Below are 26664 nucleotides of genomic sequence, written 5' to 3' on the forward strand. Positions count from 1 at the left end.
ATGTATACCACACAAAATCCCATCTGTCACTCAAGTTACAAAGAAATGAAAAATACACAACCCTTTACCGTATATCACATTTGTTGTGTGATGCATCAGTCAACTTGGCACACACAGAATGAAGAATTGTCAATATAAACACTGTCTACTGTAGATATAGAGTCAAGTCAAATCTGTCCTCAAGGAGTCTAGGAGGAGAAATATGACATGACAACCAGTGGAGATTTGTTTTGGGGATGATTACTGTGTTATTGTACTATGTCACTGGAAATGCTGAGTAGAGTGCTTATTCCTAAAACCCAGTGATACAAAAAAAACAGCATGATTAGAGCTACTTGTTTATTTATTTCTCCATTACCATCGGGCCAAATCAAAGGCTGATAGACAGATTTGATATTGCTGTTTAATGGTGAACATTGGTCAAACCCTAATGGTCAAGTACAAAAAGTCTCTTTCTCTCTTGAATAGTTTGCATTCTGCCATTTTCACTCTCCTCATTCTGTGTGTCTTTGCCTGCAAATTGAAATGTTAATGGAATATTGAGTAGTGCTGCTCTGTGCCATCAAGGCCAAATTTACTTCTGCAGCTTTTACATTCAGTTTTTTTCTATGCATTTATCCCATCCTCAGTACAACTTTTAAGTAATTATAGATGTGCAAGGAAGATGGAAACACCAAAGCTTATAGTGATGCACAACAGCTGCTCTCATCACTTATCTCTCTCTCTTTCTTTCTCTTTCTTTGTCTTATCATCCTCTCTCTTTCACTATGTTGTTTTCTCTATCTCCCCCTCACATTCTCCCTTCTCAATCTTTTCTCCCCTGTGGGTTAATTATGGTGTGTGTGTGTGTGTGTGTGTGTGTATGTGTGTGTGTGTGTGTGAAGGGCAGGGGCTGGTTTGTTTTCAGTCATCTCCGGGGATTGGCTAATGTGACAGAGATGTGCCACTCACTCTGCACCGTAATGGGCCAGTGAAGCTTTAGCTATGCCTGTGGCGTTCGCTGTACCCCAGCTTCTTTCTCTAATGATGAAAACAGGCTTTGCTTGGTCTTCTGGTTAGCTGGCGATTCTCTCCCCAGAGGATAAGTCAGCTAGGCTAATAGCTTTAGAGGAGGAGAGAAGATTGCTAAGCTTTAACCAAAAGTGTTCAAAAATTAGCATAACAAGTTTAGAGTTTGTTCTAACCGCACTATCAGTCTATGTTTGTCTGCATGAATGCCTGGAGCTCTCCTTTATTGTTTTCCTCCATCACCCCTCTGTAGACTGTTGCTACTTGTATTAATAACGAATAAGTGGGCTCGTCCTATAGGGCGGTTGCCTTTGGTGCATCCACTTTCAGTGCTGCAGCAGACCCAACTCTGTGTAATTATGGGCTGTGATCCTCCTGCAAAACTTTGTGACTTTCTTCATATATAATCCATGCACAGTGCTGACTGAAGATGAAGGTGGCAGCTTGATGTTTGACTGCTTGCTGCAAGCAGCACCAGCCTTTTGCTACAGTCAGTGGAATCTCTCTTGCTTCCTCTGTATAGCGAGGATGCTATATATCAGCAGCGCTGTAACTGTACTGCATTTACATCAAGGTCATTCCACTAAACTATGAAGAATTGTTTTCTACTTTGTAATTTCTTCATTTAAGATTGCAAGTCCAGCTGCAGTCAAGCACATCCCTGTGTAATTGTGAGAGCTTTGTCTCAGTTAGGGATGTAATGTAGGACACATCGAACAAGGGACTGCATTTTGTGAGATTGCCGCTGCTTTGGACCGTGACATGGTGTTGTGCTTTATATTGCTACATAGTGCTATCAACTGTAGGTCTCTAGAGGCTGTTTTGTTTTAGGTTTTAGGCTTTGGCTTATGGGCATGAGCAGTTTTATGAGGTGGTAAAGAGTGAAATGTGCAACAACAATGAGACACTAGAAACAAGGAAAATATCCCTGCACCCATGGAATATTCATGAAATGATCAATAATGGAGAAGTTCTAGACATAGAAATAAAAACCAAACAGATTTTATTTTTTTGTTTCTGTATTAGCGAGACAATATCAAGATCAGGTGCAAGTGATTACTATTTTAACACCCCCTGTATAAGTGTGTTCTTTCTCCCCATGAATGTTTTAAAATGACTGTTTTCCTCCAGTCACTTGGGTGACTAGAAGGGTGAAGTGTGAGGTGAAATGTGAAAGAACCATATGGAGAGGAGGTGTTTGCTACTGTATGTGCATGGAGGTAGAAAAGAAAATCAGGGTATAAATGTGTGATAGGTAAGCAGTGGACCCTAATCCCCTGCTATGAGTCCCTGTACCCCCCTGGGGAGTGACAGATTGTGGGCAGCGGCAGAGAGAAGAAATGAAGGAGAAGAGAACAATTTAAAGAGCGTTACCATCAGAGAAAAGAAATGTTTGACCCCCTGGGGCGCTTTAGATTGTCTTACGTTGATGACTTCATCCCAAAGAGTCATTGCAGGTGATGATCTATTTGTTACGCCGGGTGTTGAATCAAGCATCTAAATATGTCCTAGCACTGATTTTTCACACTCCAGCCCTTGCCATTTTAATGCAAGTTTTTGTTTTGCACAAGCAAAACCCTAAGTGTATTGAAGCTTCCATCCTTCATTCACTCATTCATCTACATGCTCAAAGAGAGTGGGGGAGGGGGACAAAGTCAAAAGAAGATCTGGGACAAGATGAAGTTTAGTCCCCACTGCCTGTATTTTTATTGGTCCCTGTGCGTCTGTGGAAAATAGCTCCAACATTTATTGTTTCTGTAATGCTAGTAAGTTCTTAGCTTTGATAGATGATGCTTTCACTCGCTCTAAGTCTCTCTCTCAATCACAAAATCCTCTCAGAGACGGGGAGAGAGAGAGGAGTGGAGAATAAGAGTAGAAAAAGAAGAGAGATGGTGTTGCTGACCCTTCTACTTGTAGAGGAGTCGATGTGTGAAACTTCCAGCTGATTCCTCTCTGTGGGATGAACCGAGAGGCTTGCATGTGTAATTGTCCGTGACACACCGGGCAGTAAGAAAACTTCCAGAGGGGTCTCTTTGAAGAGCACCTCTGGTTGCATCAAGTCAAAAAAAAAAAACTCTGATGGAGAGTTATTTTTGAATATGAATAAGCGCACTGCAGGACCACCACTTCAATAGATCTGAATGAAAAAAACGTCAGCTACAGCTTACTAATGCAGAGCTAGAACAAAAGCCTGTATCAGTCCTTGATGGCCTAATGTGCTGTGGATTTTTGCAAATTGTTAAACATATCTTTACCCTTTTCTTTTTTCCTCCCTCCACTCATTCTCTTCTCTCCTCCAAACAGAGTCGACTGTGTTCTTCCCTGAACAAAGCCACTCAGTGGAGGAAGATGTTGGAGAGCTTTTCATCCCGGTACACCGCAGTGGAGACATCAGCCAGGAGCTCATGGTGGTTTGCTATACACAGCAGGGTATGGACTCACCTTTTTTTACCTCATCTAACCCATTTACAGTCAGTCCCTCTGCTGCACATCGGCTTGCTGGTCCGACTGATTATATTAGATGATGAATATTATTATTTAAGCCTCAATTAATAACATATCCTGTATTCACATAGCGTTTGAGTAGTGTAGAATAAACATTATTTACCTTAATCTTTATAAAAAAATATCATACTTGCAAACAAATCGTAGCATTAGACAGCACTAAAATTTGATAAGGGATACTGCACACATTAAAGGGATAGTTTGGGTTTCTTTGTGTTTTTTGTGTGAAATTAGGGTTTTAAAGGGTTAACAACACTAACAAACAAAGTAACTGATAAAGGGCAGTGGTAGACCAGAAACTCCTGTGTTCTGCATGGTAAAATCACAGGCTTTGACGATAGCATAGATAATGGCTTCAGTTTATCTTGCGTAAACTCAAACAGGTCTGTCCAACAGCAAGATAAAGCAGTGAAAATATTCTAAATATAGTGTGAACTTAAACTGATATTGATTTTTTTAAAGGTGCACCTTTTTAAGTTGGCTAAAATGTGTTTAAGTGCTGCCACCGTCCACAGCAGCACATTGCTTAACTTCCGTTACGTACTGCTGTCTGCTTCTCCAAACTGGGAGTTTGTCGACTGCATCTACTGTATGTAACACACTGACTACGGATCAGTACCTCATACAAACCCACTTCAAAAAATCTGGTCTATGCCTTTAAAAAAAAAAAATCAATGAAATCTATTTACACATATACAGGAGGAGATGCAGTTCACACCACTTTTGCATTCTGAAATAATAAGCAGCAAAATAAGCCCGATACAATTAGATGTTAGCTGGTGAGTTTATTCAAATCAATAGCTTTCATACAACCTCCACAACAACTCCACTCTTTTTGTGATAATAGCAAGCTGCAACATCACTGCTGGTATTGGTGACTTTTCTCATAAATTCAGCAAAACCTGAATATGACGATTACTTCCTCAGATTAGAGATGCTGTCTGAAAAACTGCTATATATGTATCAAGGGCTCAAGTTTTCGATGTCGTCCTACTATATTTTTTAATTATGTACTTTTTAGATTTAAATATCTTCCTAAACTCCTGTCACTATTGCTGTTCCCTCTAAAGGTTCTGCCTCAGGGACGATTCCTACCACTGTCCTGTCTTACTCGGATTACATCTCCCGTCCGGAGGAGCACGGCAGCGTCCTTCGCTTCGACAAGGACGAGAGGGAGAAGCAGTGTCGCGTGATGGTCATCGACGACTCTCTGTACGAGGGAGAGGAGAGCTTCAACGTCACTCTGTCACTGCCTGTCGGGGGGCGCCTGGGAGCGCACTACCCCACCACCAAAGTCAACATTTTGGAGGATATGGACGATGGTAAGGCATGCTGATAATCCACCCCCATGTATCTATTTCTAGTGATCTTTCTGTGCAAGTTATACTAGCTTTATAGATAAAAACATCTTTGATTAAAGACTTTCCCCTTTGAATGTGATGTAGGATGTACCCAAATCCCATGGATGAGTGGTCATGTTGAACTTTGCACGAGGTGTTTTGTCTCCGAAGAGGGGCTGCAAAGATGTTTGGGGCTTTAAAGATGCTCGAGTAGGCAGTTTTCTGGAAAAGGTAAAAAAAAAAAAACAGTAACTTGTACAAGTACTAGTCATACATTTAAATGATCCCAATCCTAATTGTAATCCAGGTGCCTCCGTTATATAGCGGCAATTCTATGAGAATTACTGTCCTGTTTTCTTTGCAAACTTATGGGTCTTTGCGATCACTACTGCTATTTGAGGCTCTAGCTACATACACATGTACTTGAATTAGCTTCAGCTATGAGCCTCTGGCTACGGTTAGCAGAAGGTTAAACAGTAAGCAACATTTTCACTGCCTCACTGAAAGGCTTTGTCGATATTGCTACGTTTTGCACAGTAGCTGGAACAGCAACTTTTTCTGCCGTATTTTCCACATTTATTATTTTGAATCAGGCTTTCATCATCCGAAGGGACATGCATGCACATCTGCATTCGTAAAATAGCCAAAAGAAACGTCTTGTCTAAACTCTGTTTTTCTAAAGCCTGAGAACAGATTCCAGCTTTAAAGTTTAACAACGCATACATATGTACACATACGACACAGTGCGCCATACTAGTAGAGATTTTACTTGTATATCACAGAAGTTCACTTTATTAAGCTTGTTTACAGACTTACTGGCTGTTGAGGCATGTCAGAAACACTATGGCAAAGACCCCTCACCTGCAGCAGACACATGGAATCAAACTCCTGTCTTGCTGTTATTCAATTTTTAATTAATGTTGAGACTCACACAGGAGTCCAGTGGGACTACATTATGTTGGCATGTCCTCAGGCTGCTTTCATCCTTATAACATTGTATGGAAATAGTAGATTCCATCTTCTGACAAGCAGAGACATATGTAGAGGATATTTCTGGCTGGGGGAGAACCCTGCTGGGAAATACGCATCCCACCACAACTATTCTACATTGATTTACTGTATAGAAAGATTGAATGTCTGCTAAAAATTTTCTGTTAAATTCCCTATAGATTGTTACTATAAAATCCATACTTTTGTACCCAGACACAAGGGAGTATTTATGTAATACAGCATTAGGGTCTTATAGATAGTGGTAAGGAAGCCTTTCGTGTCCTTATGTACACTGCAGCTCTCATACAGGCTCACCCACCCATCTACCATCAAACGAGAGACATTTAAACTGTAAAAACTACTCTGGTTTCTTGTTAGTAAAATCCCAGTAAGTGAATATTTTCAGACGAGTTCTGAAGGAAAACCAAAGAATAAGATTTAATTGACCCATATCCAGTCCAACTGAGTGTAGTCTGGTTCACAAGATGTACAGTGCTATAAACATGGCTGTGCTCTGAATTCCTTTTTACCTTGCTAAATACAATATAGAACTTATTATTCGTCGTATTCTGTAGCGAGAAATGAGTGTCTACATTTAGCTGCCATCACAAATGATTACACAGGAAATACTGTAAGGGAAAATGTTATTCAGGCACTCTTGCCTCTAAATACACCAGTAATAAAGAATATTGCATCGCATAATAAGGTAACTGCAGATAATCCGGTTGTCATTAATTCAACTTCAGCCTGAAACACATTTTTTTGTAGTATGTGGGTCAGGGTGTATGTTTAGATTACTGTATATCTTAGAAACATGAAGACATCTTTCACAGACTATTTCTCTCTCAATTTCTTTTTATTTTGTCATGACTTGTTTGTATCAGAAAGAATCAGTGAGGAAAGTGTCGGTGAGGACTTGTCATGCCGTTACCAGACTGCAGACTGGGATGAATAAAACAATGACTTACAACTGAGAACCCATTTAGGGATACAAACAATTGTGCCAAATTAATGTGTGCGTGTGTGTATGTATGTGTATGTGTGTGCTCGCGCACAGAGGCATCTGGGGGCTAGTTAACAAGAGACGTGACATACTGTCTGATTGTTATATTGTCAGAAGGCTTCAGTTGTGCTGAGTTCAAAGGAATGGAAATGTGTTTGTGAAAGCCCAACTCCTGTGAGAGATGATGTGTCATTTTTAGCCTCCCAGAGGATAAAATACCATCTGACAGTGCTCTAATACCTGCACCCAGGCAGTCAAACTGCACCCTCCTTCACTTTAATACTACCTCAACTCGCCAAGGAAAAAAAAACAAGAGTGTGCTTGGCTGCCTGCTGTGCCTATGTGTTTATATATGTGTGTTTGTGTGTGTGTGTGTGTGTGTGTGTGTGTGTGTGTGTGTGTGTGTGTGTGTGTGTGTGTGTTAACATTAGACCTCAAATTCTGCATCAAAGGTAAGTGGTGAAAAAAGCACTTGTAAAACTCCAAGTGTGACTGCTAGTGCTCTCTCTAGCCCCATTTTTCCTTCCCCCAGGTCAAAGTCAAGTTCAGTCTGCTGTTCTCTTTCCATCTGTATTTCCACTACCACCTCTCTCTCTCTCTCTCTCTCTCTCTCTCTCTCTCTTTCTCTCTCTCTCTCTCTCTCTCTCTCTCTCTCTCTCTCTCTCTCTCTCTCTCTCTCTCTCTCTCTCTCTCTCTCTCTCTCTCTCTCTCTCTCTCCCTCTCTCACTTTCTCTCACTTGAGCTGAAAAAAAAGACCCAGGGGTGTCTGCTAGATTCAGTACTTTATCAGATTAAACTCTACAGTACCTGTCTCCCTGAGTGTTGCGCTCCACATGGCTGCACACTCTGACTCCAAGCGAGTGTTGCCATCTCCTTGTACCCTGCCAAGGAGAGAGGACACTCTCTCAGGCGGGTTTCATATGGCCACAGCTAAGTTTGTAGAATTGTAGATCAGCTCAGAGTATTTCTTGGAAACTCAGTCCTTCATTTCAATATTAGGGCAGCATTACTGTTGGTCACACTCCCGAAGCAGCAGAATCACTCACTCTCTTCTCATTTGTACATTGTGCCCTCGCTGTTGATTAAAAAGTTCTTAAACCAAATTATTATTAATTATAAATATTTTAATTATCGATACATGCCATCTTCCACCACATATCCTCAATTAGCATACAAAAAGCAAATTGTGATAAGAAATGCAATCTCTTTCTTAATTCTGCCTCCTGGTACATACAGTATACCAATTAGGGGAAAAAAGGAAAGAAAATTAAAATAGTCAACAATTTGCACATTGGTGTCTAGTGGACAAGAAACAAATGAATCCACTTAAGGGGGCATTTTACACATGCATTAAAGTGTAAATACGGCTTAAAACGAACCCACGCTCTTTTCAACATGAATATACATCAAATAAGACATTGAGACAAGTTTTTTGGGTGATTGACTTGTATGGACCGCCTCTCAATATGGACAGAGCCTTCTGCTAAGGCTTGTAGCATTGTAAAACAGTCCTTTTTAATTAACTTCGGGTTCGCCAACTTCGTTGTTGGTGCTTCGTTTTATGTGTAGGGACTGTTATCATGCTCCTGCAGAGGTTTGGCGCTATATTGAGCAATATTAGTGGTTAAAAAAAGCCATTTTGGATGGTTTAGCTTTCTGCCCTAAGCTAATCAGTGTTATCCATGTCTGGCTGTTACCGACTGTCTGGGATTTCTCTGTTAATAGGTGATCACCCAAAAAACTTGTCTTAATGGCTTATTTGATGTATATTCATGCTGAAAAAGACCGTGGGTTCGTTTTAAGTCGGAGTTACACATTAAATCTGTTCTGTATTTCACAATAAAGGTTAAAAAAATAAAAAATGTATAAAATTACCTTGATGTTTGTAGCAGAACATACATAATTTGAACCTCAAAGACCAATGGGAAGTTTAGAACCTAAAGAAAAACACTTTATGCTCCAGGGTAATATTTACAGACAATTTTGTAAGATCTTAGTAGTCACCTCCTACCAAAAGCAAAGGCCTTTCTTCAGAGGGCAGCTGAGAATGTTCTATAAACTGTATTTAAAAGTGCAGTGACACACGAATGGCTACAAACACACACACACGTAGTAATTATGATAATTTGGGTTAACACCGTCCCCAGCCCTCACACACACTGCAGAGTGCTAAACCCCAGATGTAGCCCCAGAGGACAGGATGCAGTTCACACTCATCAGTCAACACTCAACTCCCTCTTGTGGTGTCCAGAATGTTTTGTCCACAGGCGCTGTCGGGACATGTGTTATGCAGACATACGTGTATATTAGCACTCGAGCAGAAGTTCCCTCTCTCATAAAATGGATGTTTGCCAGATAGCTTACACATGTGTTTACAGATATGTTACATGTTTCCGCTATTATTGTTGAGGCATGCATTAATTTCAATAATAATCTTCCAAAAAAACCACCCCCGCACTGTTTACCAGAGTATTTGCTTAGATGTTTGAATCCATGTGTTTTTCCCACCTACACAATCTGTAATTTTCCTTTTTATTTTACCATTGTGCAAATACACACATTCTATATGCATTACAAACCAAAGCTACAGTACATCTGTTAGGTGGAGCAGAGTGTGTAGGAGTTAAAGGTATGAGAGAAAAGCAGATGCATTGAGAAAGCAAGTTTTTAGATGGAGAGAGAGGACACAGGCTTTGTTTGATGTGATACTCACTGGGTATTACAGCCCTGGGTTGTCACTTATTCTGTTAAATTGAGAGTCAAAATGGAAGTGCAGTAAATGTTCTCATTCCCTTAGTTATGTACACTATGCTTAGGTTTAGTTATCTGGGCCAGTTAAAGTATCTAAATAAAATATAAAAAAGTATTTTTCAGGAAAAAAAAATATCTCTTGACTACTGAACTGTTTGATCATGAAAACAGTAAATGATAACGCATGCTATTTTTGGATTATATGCAAGAATATCAGAAAGAAGCTGAATGAGAGAGAAAGAGAGAGAGAGATAGACACAGAGAGACACAGAGAGAGAGAGAGTCGCATCTTAAAACGGAGACAGAAGAACTTTTATTCTGTCAGGTTTTTTTTGGACTTGAAGGGGGGGTGGGAGAGATGGGGGTGGTGGTGAGAGAGATGAAGCTGTCAAATACACATTGGACTGCCTCCACTTTGCTGCCTCGGGAAACAATGCCAGTTCAAACAAGCCTTTGAGCAGTCAAGGGGGCCGCTTTCTCTCTGCCTCAGCATCTCACCACACCACATTCAGAGAAAGAGACACACACAGGCCTTATTTTTTCACTGCTAACTGCATTTACTTTTTTTCTGTTGAAAGTACTCTGTGTTTTCTGTCAGAATAATGGTAACAATGATGTGTTATGAGAGACCGCGAAAGGTTGAAAGGTCACGCTTCCCTGCAGTTTAACTTCAGACTAATGGGCTGCCGCTGTTTGACTTTTGTGTCGGGCTGCTGGCTTTACAAATGAATCAGGTCGGGCTGCGGGTTGTTGCTGACAGGTCTAATGTCACCACAGGTGCATACATAAGGAGAGGGGACGAGTTACATTAACACAGAACAAAAAGTCAAGCCTCATATGACCCTGCCACAAAGCAGGGTCATATGAGGCCATCAAACAGAATTTGTCAGGTACAAAAGTGTCGATCGGCAGTTTGACATTGAACTAACCAATCACCTGTGTCCAAACGGCACTTATTAATAAAAGCTCTGACAGTATTTGATATGGTACACAGCCTGGGAACTCTTGGTGTAATAAACAGTATTATAACAGGTTAAATTAATACTTCAAATTTAATTATTTGGTTGTTTTTTTTCAGCTCCAGTGTTTTACTTTGAAGAGATTGAGTATCGTGTAGATGAGAGTGACGGATACGTGGAGGTCAAAGTGTGGAGGACGGGGACCGATCTGTCCCAGATCGGCACTGTCACCGTCCGCTCTCGCAAGGCTGAGCCTGTCTCTGCTGAAGGTAAGCTCCCAGTGATTGTGATTGATTGGAAAGAATTGAACTTACTAATAAGGATCACCTATCTGCATTCTGTACATCTACCCAACGTCTTATCATTGTCATTCTTTCCTACCTACCTCTAGCCGGTATTGACTACGTGGGCATCAGTCGTAATCTGGACTTTGCCCCTGGCGTCAGCATGCAGACGTTCAGGGTCACCATTCTGGATGACCTAGGACAGCCAGAGCTGGAGGGGACTGAGAGCTTTGAGCTTGTCCTACGCATGCCAGTGAACGGCATCCTGGGAGAACCTGGGAAGGCTACAGTTTTCATCAATGACTCAGTGTCTGACTGTGAGTGACCTGTCTCCCTCAGAATCTTTTACTCACCTTCAGTATGTATTGTTTAAAGCCCTGCCTGCATCACTAGCGTCTGTCAGTCTGTTTTACTGTCTGTCTGTCTGTCTGTCTGTCTGTCCTGATCAAGTAGGAGTCTGGGGCTCCAAAGGATGACGGTTTCTACAATGTCAGCAGAAACCGTCATCCTTTGGAGCCCCAGACTCCTACTTAATTTGGTGACACTCTAGTTTTTCCTTTTGCTAAACCAGCAAGTTCACATTTTTTTTGCTTTTAGTGAAATGTCTTGACAACTATTAGAGGAACATAGCCATGGTGCCAAGGTGATGAATCCAAATGAGTTCGATCATATGTTGAAATATATCAACATTTAGTCTCTGGATTGATACAACATTTTTGTATAGACCTCCATGTCCCCATTGATGAGTTTTAATAACTTTGGTGATCTCTGACTTTTAATTCAGCACCATCATCGGGTCAAAATTTCAATTTGTTCAGTACTTCGGTGGTTTATGGTTTATGATATTCCCTTCAGTCTCAGCTGTAGTTTCTGTTTAGTGCCAATTAGCAAATGTTAGCATGCTTAGATGCTAAAATAAAGTGCTGAGCATGGCTGTGGATTCTTGTTCCTCTTTTTGTAATCTCCATGTGTAATTGTATCTTTCTCTGTTAAGAGCACTATATGTTCATGTTCATGTTAGTGAAGATACCTTCCCCATGTATTGAAAAACTATATTAAAGCCTTACGTACTAATGTCTTTGGACAACGTCTTTGAAAAACAAAACCTAACAGTTCATTTGTCACTTTTCTGTTACTGTGTAATTCATAGTTTCACAGCGTTTATATTCAGTCTGTTGTGGCAGATGTGTTATTTGATTTGCATCTTAAGTCCAGTCAGAGACAACATGGCAGACATTACTTTTTCATATGTGATGAATCTATCCTTTTGACTGACAGTGCCAAAGGTCCAGTTCCGTGAGCCGGTGTACACTGGAGAGGAGAATGACGGTCAGATCACGGTAACAGTGTACCGCACAGGTGACATCAGACACAAATCCACTGTTCGCTGTTACACCCGTCAGGGCTCCGCACAGGTGGCCTCTGACTTTGATGAGCGACCCAACACAGAAACATCTATCATCACTTTCCTACCAGGTATTTCATGTGTCACACAAGTACATCACACAAATACATCACACATCTTCTCTCTTTCTTGATTCATTACCTCGTGTCTTGAGAGTTGACACCCTTTTAATTAAATAAACAGCTCTCAACATGAAACTGCTTTTTGTCACACGTTTTTTTATTTTTTTTTATTTGTTTTACAAAATATATGTTCCTGCCTACGTTTCCTACTGTGCTGTCAATTTGAGTGGGTTTTTTTCACATAAGTGAGAACAACTTCCAAAATCCCTGGATAAACTGAACAAAGGGTTATGTGGCTTAAAGTTATATAAATAAGCTCATAAATAGAAAATGATATCATTATTATTACAGAACCTATTCCCTTCTTTCTTCCCTGACAATTTTGTGGCATGTCCTGTCATCACCATCCCACTGTACACTCTAGGCGAGGCAGAGAAGCCATGTACGCTGTCACTGGTTGACGACATGCTGTATGAAGAAGGAGAAGAGCTGCGGTTGGTCTTAGGGAACCCAAAGAGCGACTCACAGTTTGGTGCATCAGTGGGAGCTCTGAAGGAGACTCTGGTGAAGATCAAGGACACAGCTGACAGTAAGTGAGATACAGATGGGGAGACCGAGGGGGAGGAAAGTCAGGAAATTAGATATAGGGTAAATCAAAAGGCTGTTTTTTTATTTATCTAAATATTTGAGTCATTTAGGCTGATGTATATGAAACTTGGTAAATGCAGCATTTACCTGTACACCTGGTTTTATACTATAATTATCATCAGCAGTAATAATTATTAAGGGACTGATCATTAAAGTTTCATGTCCATAATACAACAATGTGTTGCATTTTATTACATCTTTCTCCCTTTATGTGCACGTCAGAACCCATCATTCGTTTTTTGGAAACCAAGTTTAGTATCAGTGAGCCGAAGGAAGCTGGCGCCGTGGCAACTGTGAGAATCCCTGTGGTCCGATTGGGTGACACATCAAAAGTGTCAGTAGTCCGTGTTCACACCAAAGACGGGTCAGCTATATCAGGAGAGGACTACTACCCTGTGTCTCAAGGTAAACCTTTCACACATCCTTGTATGTCTCTCTGGGTTTAAGCTGAATTTTAGCATTTTAATATTCAAATAAATGTAATTAAATTTCGTATTTTATTAATTAAAATAATTAAATTAAATTGATAAAAATGGGTAAATGCAGTACAGACTTCTCAAATCAGGCTGCAATTTAAAGAAAGCAATTTGCATGTAACAGTAATGTGACTTTTACAAAAACATGATGCACACTACTAACTGATAGGGAAGAGTGGAAACTCCATAAACATCGGCAGCATGGTTTGCAAAGTTAAATGTGATTTGCGCAAAATAGGCGAAAACATTCAAAACCACTGTTGTCGTCTCATTTTCAGGTTCATACTTGTATTTTGGGTTTCCACTAGAACATGTTTACATCCTTTCATATTCAAAACAACATTATTTTTCAAATACTATCTGTCTGACTATACCTGTATTCACCCTCTGTCTCTGTTTTAGCGCCTGTCTCTTTAAGCCCCCCTTTCAAAATAGCTCAGTCTGCTCTGACTGGGTACTGGCTCTCGGCGTCTTTGCACCATCATTGCAGCCGGAGAATGACTGAAACAACACTGTAGCAGCTTCTTTCAACCGATATATAGTATATACGGTATATATATATATGGTAAAGGAGTATAGTATAGCTGTAACATCACAACCAAACAGAAGTCCTGGCGCTTGGGCCCACGGCACAGTTTCTGAATACGTGCATTCCTTTGTGGATTGTGTGTTTTGATACTTTCCAAGTATATAGCACCTCAACCTGCTTAATAATTAAACAAGACACATAAATCTCACTTTTTCTTTTTTTTCTCTCCTTTTTTTTTTTTTTTTTTTACAATATAAGACCTTTAACATGTTAAAGGCATGTCCTAAGACAACCTTTACAGAACTTCTGATGGTCAAAAACTTAACATGAGAAATTACTTTTGTTCTTATGCAGATATCCTTCAGATAGATATCTATTATGCATTTGAAGCAGCTCCAGTAATAAGATAAGTTTGAAACAAGGCTCCGTAAATGAACGTTATTAATGAACGTGGGCATAGGGATTTATTTGGGCGAGGGTCATTGATTTCTAATTTTTATCCCAAATGTGTGAAGGGATATTCTACAATAGTCCAGTGCAGGGTCATGTCATTTTGATTGTATTTCAGTGTATTTCATGCTTTGTCAGCAGGGTGAAATCTTCCTCTCTGTCCACTCAGCTTTTAACGCAGTGGACCTTTCTTAGCCTAATCAAAGCTTGAAATATTTATACGAATACTTTCAGTCTATTCAAATTCCACCTGCTTACCCACTGTTCAAATGTCCCAGCAGTTTTGAATCATATAGGACTGAATTTTTCATTTAGCACAATATTTTCATTGTGCAGCACATTTCTCATGCAAAGCTCTATTACTTACCTCGCCAGAAAATTGTCCACCTTTGGCACTATGCAAATAAAAACCCGCAATGCTTTTAGTTAAGTGATAAATTCCACTGAAGTAATAAATTGAGCTTTTCATTTTTTGGTGTGGAAACCTAATCTATAAAACAGTGAAGCTTGGCCTTGATGTCACCTGAAGCTTTTTATCGCAACAAAAAACATCACCAACAACAATTACTCAAGTTGCCGGAACCATTGATACATTACACTTGTTCCAGTGATGATCTGTTTAATACTGATGTGTTGTGTGTTTTTGTGTCCACCAGACATTGAGTTCAAACAGGGGGATAAGGAACACGTGGTGGAGGTGGAGGTGCTATTTGATGGCGTACGAGAGATGAGGGAAGCCTTTACTCTCCACCTGAAGCCTGATGAAAACATGGTGGCTGAAACTCAGGTTAGGAATGCGTTCCTGACTAACCATCACAAAGCAAAATCATACAAAATCCAAAGTGATTGTTGTGCGGTTTCACAGTGATGGAAAAAGTAAAGAGATGAAAAACCTTTTGATTTTATATGACCCATATTTATGCAGGTCTGTCCCTCTGAGACCAGGGATATCTTTTACAAGGTCCTGGCCCAGACAACAGGAGCACTTTGCTGTAGTTGCAGCCAAAAGAGCGATAAAACATTTTACAATAAATTATATATTATCCGCCAAAGAAAACAGGCAGAGTGGGAGAAATGAGAGAGAGAAGGGTAAAAATAGAAGCCAAGAATCAGCCTTGACAGAGATTGTAAACACATCCTGCTCTGTGATGAATTTAATCATTTCATTGATAGTGTTTTTTTTGTGTCCTGATTAAGAAACAGCAATTTGTTATTAGTTTCCATTAGACTAAAACTACTTTTTTTTTCTGGAACAGGTAACTAAAGTGATAGTTTACATCGAGGAGACCAACAGCATGGCCGATGTCACCTTCCCCTCTCTGCCTCACGTGGTGTCGCTGCTCCATTACGACGACGCCGCCAGGACACCTGACAATTTCCGTCCACTGGCCGGGTACCCTGTCATCTGTGTCACGGTGAGTCAAATTAAACCATATTCAGGTACACGTGGCTTTGAAAATACCTTTTGAATTTTACTGAATTTTAATTTGTTCGCTTTTCACAAATGGTACACTTAATCAATGCCCTGAAAACTGTAACTTGACCAACTGCAGTTTAATTCGTCAGCTTTTTCTGTAATGACTTAGGAGGACCTAATCAGGACCCACATCCTCTGGGAATGGAGGGCCCTTTGTTTTCCCTCAGGACCCATACTTTTCCTTAGGCAAAGTTAAGCCGCCCTTCCGGAGTTTGCCAGTCTGTCCTTAAAAGACAAATTATACAGTTTAGTAGGACAGAGTCCTCTTGGTTCGAGACACAGGACAATCACTCCCACTCTTGAATATAGGCTCAGTGGGACACTGAGATGGATTTTCATGATGTGTTAAGTCATTTGCGTCTTAGGTGTGTGTTCCCCTGCGTTGTGTTCAAGGAGACAAAATGAAGCAGTTTTACCAAAAACTATAATTTGAGTGCTGTGTCAGGAGGTGCGGTGTCAAAAGATTTCAAAGAAAACACATGTATCTTTCTTATTATAGAAAAATAAAAAAAATAGAGCTTGTAAAACATAATACGCTGAAACATCTGGATTTCCTTTGCGATAGTTGCTTACTTGTTTGTATTCTACACCTCTTTCCCCTTTTGCCCTCTTGCATCTGCCAAATCTTTCCCGTCTCTCTACTGTCCCTGCTCGCCCGCCCACTCACTCCTGCCATTTTCCTTATCCATCCTCCAGGCATGCAACACAAAATACCCCGACTATGAGAAGACGGGCTCTATCTGTGTCAGCGAACACATTAACAACACCTTGACCCGCTACCGCTGGCTCATCAGTGCCCCCGCTGGCCCCGATGGCGTCACCAGTCCCATGAGGGAGGTGGACTTTGACACCTTCTTTACATCCTCCAAGATGATCACGTTGGACTCGGTCTACTTCCAGGCAGGCTCCAGGGTCCAGTGTGCTGCTAGAGCGGTAAATTCTAATGGGGATGAGGGTTTAGAGCTCACCAGTCCCATCATCGCTATCAGCCAGGAGGAAGGTGAGCACACAACAATGAACATCCGTCTCTGTGTCTATTATGTTGCCTGTTTTCTGGAAGAGGAACTGAACAGGGATATGGCCCCATGTTACAACAACAACCAAAAAGGCTTTGTTCTCAAAGCATCATGAATGTTCAGCAATAGTGTAATGAACAGTACCTACTGCATGGTGCATAACTGAAAATGTTACTTGAAAGTAGTATAAGCAAAATGTACTTAATGTATAAAAAGTAAAAGTACTCATTAGAGAAAATTGCCCCCTGTGAATGTTTAATCAGTAGGCTATTTTGTTATTTTTTTAATAACTCTCTTTATTAGAGATCCAAGAGGAAACTGAAACTGGCGCCATGAATCTATCAATGAACAGTTAGCTTTATTTTCTTTCCTAGGATGGCGAAGGCATGACCTGACCTACTCTAACTCTGTTGTTCATCCAATCATAGCAAACAAACAGTTACTGGTGTATTTGAAGCTCGGAATTGAGTGAGACTGTCTGTACTAGTTTCTGAATGACAAATACTTAAACCCTGATTTACCATTTCGATGTTGGAGCTCCCAGGAAAAAGCCCCAGATCAGTGGCAAATTGGGGTTGGCACACCGTATCGGTGCTCAAGCCGTTTCGAAGTGTTCAAAAACACGTGCTGCCTGCTGGTTCTTTGCAGCCACACTCCAGATTTCTAGCAGGCCAAATATCTTGAGCTTTTGGGAGCTCCAATAGCCAGTGAGAGTACACGGGAAGGGGGGGGAAATCAGGAGGAGAGGGCACCTGTATGTGCAGGCGCAGATGGACTGGAATTTTGCGTGTTTGAATTCACAACATTAACCTTTGTCCACACTGTTTCAAAAAGCCACGGTAGTGCAGCTTCTCAGTTGGGCTGCAGTGCATTGTGATGCCAAAGAGTCTCAGAAACATTTACTACAGAGCTTGTTTATAACAAGGGTCCACATATTTTTCAGCTAATAGCCTACTGCACAGTGACTTTTTCTCCCCACACAGATATGACAGTTTATATTCTGCCTCAGCCTCTCTTTTATGACAACGTGAAAACAGTCTGGCCTCCCTGTGTAGTCTGTTCTGTGTCCAAGCTCTCTGGCAAAGTAAGGTGGGTCACGCCTTCGTCATCCTAGGACAAAGCAATACTGAATACAGATACGTCCAGATGAGAGTGGGTTTTAGCAGAATGTTTGCAACCTGCAAAATGCACTCTGTCTAATCAGGGCCTTGGGCTACTGATATTTCAGAGGGCAGTAGAGTCTAACTTTTACAAACCTCATTCAGGTAAAGGGATCATGAGTCAGTCGGACAAGATTAATATATTCACCTAAACAATCCCTCGGCCCTGCACTCTCTCTGCTACTATGGAGAGGGGGGATGGGAGGTTAACAAGGGGGATGCATGTTGGTCATTATGCTAACAAGGGGCATGGCATCTCTCCTAATCCCCCCTCAAATTCCCCACTGGTTATAGTATTAAATATAATTTTATTGGATTAACACTGAGGCATTAATGTGAGAGTAGAATCTTTGCTGTTGTAGTTTTACAAGATCATAATATGTTTTGTATGTAAAATCTTGATCTGCAAAGTAATTGCTAAGATAAGATCAACTTTATTGTTCTCAAAGGTCCATTTTGCTTGGGCAATAGTGCAATCAACTTCAAACACTACATAGCAACAAGACAGAACAGTGGTAGACAAAAGACAGCGTCAATAAGTTGCATAGAACAGTCAATACTATCCAACTCAAACTGTAAAATATATTTAGTGGAGTAAAAAGTGCAGTATTGCTCTTTTAAATGTAGTGGAAATAATCAAGGGTCTAAGCTCTCACTCTTTTCTTAAATGAAAAACTAAAAGCCTGCTCTTTTGCTCTTTTGCTCTTTTGCTCTTTTGCTGTTGCTGTGTTATCATTTATGCTGTACTCACACCTACGCGTCTTGAATGCAAGTTAAAAGGCAGCCTGTTTGGATGGTCGCAATGTTTTCTTAGAAATGTGAAAATCCCTGCTCGACTCAACAATAGTTCAGGCGGAGTATAAGAAAAAATGATTCAATGGTATAAACGTCATAGCCATTCAGTTTGTCTTCTTTCCTGCAGTGTGTTGTTGCCGTTTGGTCTTTGTGTTCAGAATCTCTCCTCTCTGCTCCTCCTGTTATATTAAGGTATGTGTCAACCACGTAAGATGGGGACCGTTGGCGCCGAGCCTTTCTCTGCCAAGCTACGCTACACCGGAGCAGACGACCCGAAACATCCCAACCTCATCAAAGTGACTGTCACCATGCCTCACATAGATGGTAGGTGGGCGCTGGAGGCAGGACTCGTACCACAGATGAAGTGAAGTGTAAAGTAGTGTCTGTAATATTCACGTCCGTGGATCCTCAGTAGCGTGACAGACAGAATGTAGATCTTACCGGGTTTGTATCGTACCCTGCTGTAAAAAACCCTCCAGCACAACCGCTACTTAACATTCCCTTCTTGATTTTTAATCAGTTTCCTTCTGCCTCATCTTCTCCTGGTTTCCTTCTTTTTTCTTTTTTTTGCTCCACTGTTTTTTCACCACTTTTTGCTTAACTATTTATTTTCACTAAGTTGGAAATAAAAATGTCTCTCAGTACAGCTATCAAAGATAGTTGGACACAATAAAAAAAAAATCACATCGTCTTTTTTCACCTTGCAGGCATGCTTCCGGTGATCTCCACTCGCCCTCTCATGAACTTTGAACTCACTCTCAGTCCAGACGGAACCCGGGTCGGAAACCACCGCTGCTCCAACTTGCTTGACTACAATGAGGTCACCACAGGTCACAGCTTCATCACCGCCTCAACGCGCAGCCCGGAAAGCATGGGAGACCCGGCCCCCTATCAGTTCAGCAACTCACTCAGGGGGAACGGCACATTGCGCTTCTACAGGAACCTCAACTTGGAAGCCTGTCTGTGGGAGTTCACCAGCTACTACCACATGTCTGAGCTGCTCACAGACTGCGGAGGCACCATAGGGACTGATGGACAGGTGTGTGTATTTTTGTGCCTTTCTGTGTACGTTTGTCTCCAAAATATAAATTCCAATCTAGGGTTTGTGTGTACATCTGTTTGACTGTTAGCCTTTGTGTGTGTATGTGTGTGTGTGTGTGTGTGTGTGTGTGTCCACCTGTGTGGGTTTCTGGCTGTATGTTCAGTCTATTTACAGCCTTCTGAATGAGAGGGTTGCACAGACAGAATGGCACCATATCTGTTTGCCTGCATTTTATGTCTCATTCACTGCATGGTTTTGAGTGTGTTTGCCAGCTCTGTCCCCAGCGTTTGTTTGATTGTGTGCGTGCAAACATATGCTCACGGAAACGTACACACCTGTCAGTCATTCCCCTAGTGCTCACCACTGCTGCTGTATCAACGGCGAGCATTGAAGCAGAGATTTGCAGGAAATCGGTGACATCATGAAAGGGAAGTCACTTTATTTGGACTCTTTGATATCTTGAATACACCTACATACTGTCAAGGTTAAGAGAAAACTTAGCTACTTGTCAGGCGGCTTTGTTAAGTTTTTCTTTTACTGGTTCGGTGACATGATGACAGTTGAACTCACCAAAGAGCTTTGCCCTTTTGGCTGTAGATTAGATGCCAACAAGCTTCCAGTATCTGTTTGCTGTTGTTGCATCATTGCAGCAGATGTTGCAATTGTTGTTTGTGTTGAATGCTGTATAGATCTGCAGTACTTGCATGGTTCTTGGTTGATATTGTGTATTAGGCGAAAGAACCTTGCTCCCTCCCTCACGTCCTGCTGCTCTTTCGCGTTCCTCCAGCGTTTGATCTGTGAGCTCGAGTGAGCGTGTGTGAGTGAGAGAGAGAGAGAGAAGGAGATGGAGAAGAAATAAGTTTACTCGTCCTCATTCACAGCGCAAGGTCCGCTCGCAGTTACACATAACGCCTGTCATCCTCCAAGACCTCAAGTCTACTTCGTTAAGAGAGATCACTGTCACATTGTCACAAGGGTTATATTCTTTTTTTTTTGTTCAAGATGTACAAGATATAGAAAATAAGAAGGAAACAGAACCTCACACCCTACACCCTCTGCCAGGGTGCATGAATCGAAGCACATTGAAATACTTAAATAATTCAGTCATCTCTTAAGAACAAAAGACCAAATTATTAACAAAAATGTAATAGTTCTTTCATGTCATATTCTTGACTTTGTTTTTTGGTCTCCGTAGGACTTCTTTTCGTTATCTGCGGGGAACACGCACTAATTGAAAGGTTGAACTCACAAGAAAAGATCATGATATTTCAAGACAACAGACTGTGAACATCATCATTCTGTGCCATGAAGTATACATTTATGTTAGGAGGTAATGGCTTTGAGAAACCCTAGCGCGGATGTAGTTTTTCTCTTATCAGCAGCCATTTCATTTCTCATCTGGATCGGCGATCGCACAACTCACTCAACTGAGAGGCTCTGTGGTGGATTGGGTATAGGTTTCACCTGTGTGTACAGTGTATAATGTGTATCAGGTCTTTGGTGGAGATTTTCTTTTTTGTGAAGAAAAAACACTAGACTCTTAATGTATTTGTGCTTTGTGTTGATTTAGAAATGAGATTGTATGTTACAGTGAACATTGTGCAGAATGGTTGATCTGCCGAGTACGAAAAACATCTTCTGCCAAATTGCTTTTCTTCGTTTCTCTTGTCAGTTAATCCCCTGCTCTCCTGCATTCATTTTGGTAATTGACAATGCAGAGTGACACATCTTCAGTTCAAGTTAAACAAAGATAATGTGGCAAACTCTGGCTTTTCCACACTTGTTTGGGCACATAGTTAAAATATTGCAAATCACACAAAATTGTTGATATAATGTTGGTGCGCAGTGACACCTGGTGGCTGCCTTCATTAACTACATGGTAACCTGTAGAGTGTTATCCAGAAAAATGTGTTGGGTTGACATTTTCCCAGCTTTCAAAAACCAAGAAAATGTGATCAGGTTTTTTTTTTAAGGTTATCTTTTGGGCCTTTTATGCCTTTATTTCAATAATACAGCTGGAGGTTGAAAGGAAATAGGGTGGGGGGGTGGGGGGGGGGGGGGTATAGGGCAACATGCAGAAAAGAGCCACAGACCGGAGTCGAATGCGGGCCGCTGCCGCGAGGACCCCACAGCCTCTCTATGTGGGGCACTGAGCCACTGGGCGCCCCTTGATCAGATTTTTGGAATATTTGGAACACTTAAAAAAAGAAAACCAAGATAAGAAAGAAAAATTCAAACCCACATGGCTGCCCACTGTGGTTTCCTGTGTAGAAACACAAGAAGATTCTTCTGTATCTTTGACCACACTGAGTAGGAGTGAAAGAGTTCAAGTACCTTGTGGAGGAAGACAGAGTGTTCATCTTTTACATATTCTCACCACTTATTATAGTGTATCGACCTACAATCACCTATTATTCTAAAATGATAATACAGTTCTTATCAGACATACTGAGGCTTTCTTGCTTCTAACTTCAATCATAATATCAAGTAAATAAATAGAGTGCCTTTATCAATAGTACATACAGTAGCAGTAACGGATCTTACATTATGAGCCAAAAGTTGTAACAGTTTTTGAAAGCCCTTCAGTCATCACTGGTTGAAATATCCTTTCAGGTGCTGAATCTGGTCCAGTCCTATGTGACGCTGCGTGTGCCTCTTTACGTGTCGTATGTGTTCCACTCCCCTGTTGGAACTGGCGGCTGGCAGCACTTTGACCTGCAGTCGGAGCTACGCCTCACTTTTGTGTACGATACAGCCATTCTCTGGAAGGATGGCATCGGCAGCCCCCCGCAGGCCGAGTTACAGGGTAAGCTCCCAAGACTGGGAGAATGTTACATTTTGCCCTGGACTCAGTATTTTCCACATTATAAAAAAAAAAACAGAATTTGTAGAATCCACTGTGTTTCTATACATTTTTCCCAGGTGCGTTGTATCCAACAAGCATGCGCATCAATGAACAGGGACGTTTGGTGGTAAACTTCCGCACCAAGGCTCGTTTCAGGGGTCTGTTTGTGGAGTCTCATTCTGGAGGAAGGATAAAACCAGCTGGTGAGACTGACAGATAATTTTAACTATATTACTTTTTCTATTCCTTCTATTCCTTATCCCCATTATGAACTTCTCCCCCTCTTAACTTTCATTACAAGCAACCTCCATGTCCTCTATGGTGATGAGTGTGGACCACCCCGGCCTGACCTTTAACCTCACGTTAGTGAGGAGTGAGCCCACATACAACCAGCCAGTCCAGCAGTGGACCTTCACCTCTGACTTTGCAGTAAGTACGATCACACGACATTTGTGTGTGACCTGGTGGACAACCCGTAACATATTGTGCGCTGAAGCAAGCAGCTGGATGGAAAGATGCAGACTGGCGCCTGAGTATCTGTCTTCTTTGTGCTGTACAGGTGAGAGACTACTCTGGGACCTACACAGTGAAGCTGATCCCCTGCACAACAGCCCAGAATATGGAATACACTCTTCCACCTGTCTGCAGTCCCAGAGAACCAGTCACCTTTGATCTAGACATCCGATTCCAGCAAGTAAGGCAGTTTTTGTTTGAACCTTGAGATCGAAAAGAGTGCTTCTTTGTTCTGGGAAGATTTTCTTTCTTTCTTTCTTCTCTATTTACTGGCTCTCTCTTCCTTCATTATGTTATATTACATTATGCATCCTTCTTTAGGTGAGTGACCCAGTTGCAGTGGAATTCAGTCTGAACACTCAGATGATCTTGCTGTCCAAGAGGAGCTTGTGGCTCTCTGACGGCTCCATGGGCTTCGGTCAGGAGACGGACGTAGCATTTTCTGAGGGTAAGACCACTCTTACTACGTCTAAAGACTTTTCAGTGCAGCATAAAAAGACTATACTTGTGGTTGTAGATATTTTATCCCATTGTCTACAGGTGGAATTTGTTGCATTACTTCTGTCAAATACGCAAAAGGTTTATCGAGTGCTGTTCTTCCTTTTCAAGCAGACATTGGTGTTGAGTTCATGTGGGCTTATCCATCACAGTGAACATTACATCAGTTTAATTTATTTTATTAAAGTTATGTTGTTTTGTGGCATTTTAAATTAAATTCCATTTTCCGACATTAAATAGAATGGCCTCTTTGTATTTACAAGTATGGTTGGTAATAATAACTTGGTATAGGCTTTAGGATTCATGTCTTCTTCCTTTATTTCAGGTGATACGATCTACGGCCGTGTGATGGTGGACCCTGTGCAGAACCTGGGGGACTCTTTCTTCTGTAGCATAGAGAAGGTGTTCCTCTGCACTGGTGCCGATGGATATGTACCAAAGTACAACCCCACCAAGTTTGAATTTGGCTGCCTGGCAGACTCCCCATCACTGCTCTATAGATTCAAGATTCTTGTGAGTATATTTAGGTTTAAATGTTGCAGTTTCAGTATGCACAGACATGCAAAATAATATTTTACAATCAGCACAAAAAACGATTTCCTTTCTTCCTTTTTTCCCCCTAATCAAAAACACCTCACCAGGACAAGGCTCAGCCGGAGACTCAGGCACGTTTGTTTGGTGATGCCAGTTTTAATGCTGTGCTGGCAGTGGATGATCCACCAGCCATGTCTCTTGTCAGACAGCCTGGATCTGATGGCTTTAGGTTGGACTCTACAGCCATGTTCCAGGTATTTTTCATCTTGTTCCTCAAAGCCAATGATATTTGAGCTTTGCCATTCAGTGTACAAAACTTCAAAAAGCTTTAGTATGCATGTGCTATTGTGGGATACAGTTGGAAAGCGGGACAGTTTTGCATTTTTAATCATCAAATACATTCAATAAATTCCTGGCCAGCCTGAGTGCACTTTTGCCAGAAATCTAAAGTCTAATGAGTCAATTTGGCACCGTCAGATCCCATCTAATCAAAAATTTAAAAGCAGACAATTATTTTTGCCAGATGTGTTCATTTTGGACTGTTAACCAATTCTGTGTGCTATTTTTTTTATAAACTTAATTCTAAGATATACATCATTTTGTGTTTTCCCCAGGTTGCTGCAGGTCGTGAGTGGTACATTCACACCATCTACACAGTCCGCTCCAAAGAGAACGCTAACAGGGGCATTGGAAAGCGCAGCCTAGAGTACCACTCATTGGTTTCTACAAGCAACGACCTCGCCTTGGCCCCCTCGAGCGGCAGAGACCATCGCTCCAGGAGGTCGGTTGGCGATGAAGTCCCAGAGATCAGCGAGGATATCGGAGCAGACAACAACCGCGGCACCAATATCATGCATATCTCTTTGGACCGCACCAAGCGAAGGGCAGCGGGGTCAAATGAGCTGTCTAACCATGGGCTGGAACCAAGTGAGCTGAACGCAGAGGAGGAAGAGGAGGGTCTGGTGACCGTAGTGGGGGCGCTGGTGGGGCTGCTGCTGACCGTCCTCATTATTGTCACCATCATACTTGTGCTGAGGTCCAAACAGAAGGATGGGAAGGGGGAGGGATGGAGGGAGGGGGTGCAGGAGGTGGTGAAAGGGTCTGTCAGTACAGAGCCCATGTTGGTGGTAAGGATGCAAGACTGCCACAACAGCTCAGAGGTCTGAGCAATGGATGCGTGGATGGACAGATGGACAAAGAGTATGCGAGGGCTTTTATACAATTTTAGATTTCTTTTTTTTTTTTTACAATGGTATTAAATTACTTTCATAACACCAAAAATCTGAGATTAGTCATATGCGTTATTGTGTGTGTGTGTGTGTGTGTGTGTGTGTGTGTGTGCGTGTGCGTGTGCGTGTGCGTGTGTGTGTGTGTGTGTGTGTGTTAATGGGGGGGATTTCTACAGTATTGGATTCATTACGTACCATCATTACTGCACCAGAAAACAGCACAGAAGACAGTCTTCTATGCTGTCTTCATTTAAAATTCCAGCTTTTGCTGCTTGTACCATAGTATTTCCTTTCTCCCCCTTTCTGGCTTTATGGTGTTAAAGTGCCTGAAGCAGCTATATCCCTTAAGGGCAACCCCAGTCACCAGGAGCACTTTTTCTCATAAAGCTGGTGTCACGCAGGCCAAGTCAGAGATTTAGTACTGTGGGTTTACCTTGGGTAAAGGGGACTAGATGATGTCAATGTTCATACTGAAAGGAATAGTTCATCTCAAAAAGAACACTCAGATGGTGTCAACGTGCCCCTGTGTCAGTCAAAACTTCACTGAAGTTTGTGAGCCCTGGCACATCTGTGTGTCTACCAAAATATTAATGGAAAGACCGTATTTTCCACAGCATGCAAAGGATACAACAGATTTCAGCAACATATTCTGATTGTTCAGTAGCTTGACAAATTGCGTTATGGCTGCACAATCCAACATTTATACTATAATCTCACTAACTGTTCTAAAAATTGCCAGAGCTTAATATTATGTAGGAAAGGTAAATTATGAAGCCATAGCCTGATTGTTTTGCTACAAAACATTTGAGACTTACTCAATTTGAAGTGAAAAACATAAGCACCCAAAAGACCACCGCTTGTTTCTTACCTGTGAACCAAACCTGCAGAAGTCTCTTATCAGACAGGAGATTAACACCACTGCTGTCAGAATTTCTGTTTATTAACCAGCCAATCATTGTATGCATTCACTGTTCTTTGTTTTTTGTTTTGTTTTGTTTTTTATCATATGATGAGGAATGTTAGATGTATTGAGCATTTCTGTTGCCGCTGAGTCGGGTTGTTCCCACTGTTTCTATTTTTGTGAACTCAGTTATCGACTTTGTCACATGTTTACAGTTAATCACTGCTTCTGTTACCACAATGTG

At 41.4% G+C, this 26664-nt stretch overlaps 1 protein-coding gene across 1 annotated transcript in view; it reads left to right on the plus strand.

Moving 5' to 3' along the window:
• Window positions 1-25456, plus strand: part of frem2a (FRAS1 related extracellular matrix 2a) — a gene marked incomplete at both ends in the record, with an annotated part of 55841 nt that extends 30385 nt beyond the window's left edge. Inside the window, 20 exons of the mRNA XM_083926327.1 lie at window positions 3313-3438; window positions 4584-4835; window positions 10676-10825; window positions 10948-11157; window positions 12119-12316; window positions 12732-12896; window positions 13178-13360; window positions 15067-15197; window positions 15667-15825; window positions 16584-16887; window positions 19051-19182; window positions 19566-19897; window positions 22514-22706; window positions 22823-22948; window positions 23047-23174; window positions 23305-23439; window positions 23580-23706; window positions 24082-24269; window positions 24398-24544; window positions 24905-25456. Of these exons, the coding sequence (XP_083782453.1) occupies window positions 3313-3438; window positions 4584-4835; window positions 10676-10825; window positions 10948-11157; window positions 12119-12316; window positions 12732-12896; window positions 13178-13360; window positions 15067-15197; window positions 15667-15825; window positions 16584-16887; window positions 19051-19182; window positions 19566-19897; window positions 22514-22706; window positions 22823-22948; window positions 23047-23174; window positions 23305-23439; window positions 23580-23706; window positions 24082-24269; window positions 24398-24544; window positions 24905-25456 (3938 nt within the window). The remainder of the gene's footprint in view (window positions 1-3312; window positions 3439-4583; window positions 4836-10675; window positions 10826-10947; window positions 11158-12118; window positions 12317-12731; window positions 12897-13177; window positions 13361-15066; window positions 15198-15666; window positions 15826-16583; window positions 16888-19050; window positions 19183-19565; window positions 19898-22513; window positions 22707-22822; window positions 22949-23046; window positions 23175-23304; window positions 23440-23579; window positions 23707-24081; window positions 24270-24397; window positions 24545-24904) is intronic.
• Between the last annotated feature and the right edge of the window lie 1208 nt (window positions 25457-26664).

Source organism: Echiichthys vipera (assembly GCF_963691815.1).
Source record: "Echiichthys vipera genome assembly, chromosome: 14".
In the NCBI taxonomy this organism is placed as follows: domain Eukaryota; kingdom Metazoa; phylum Chordata; class Actinopteri; order Perciformes; family Trachinidae; genus Echiichthys; species Echiichthys vipera.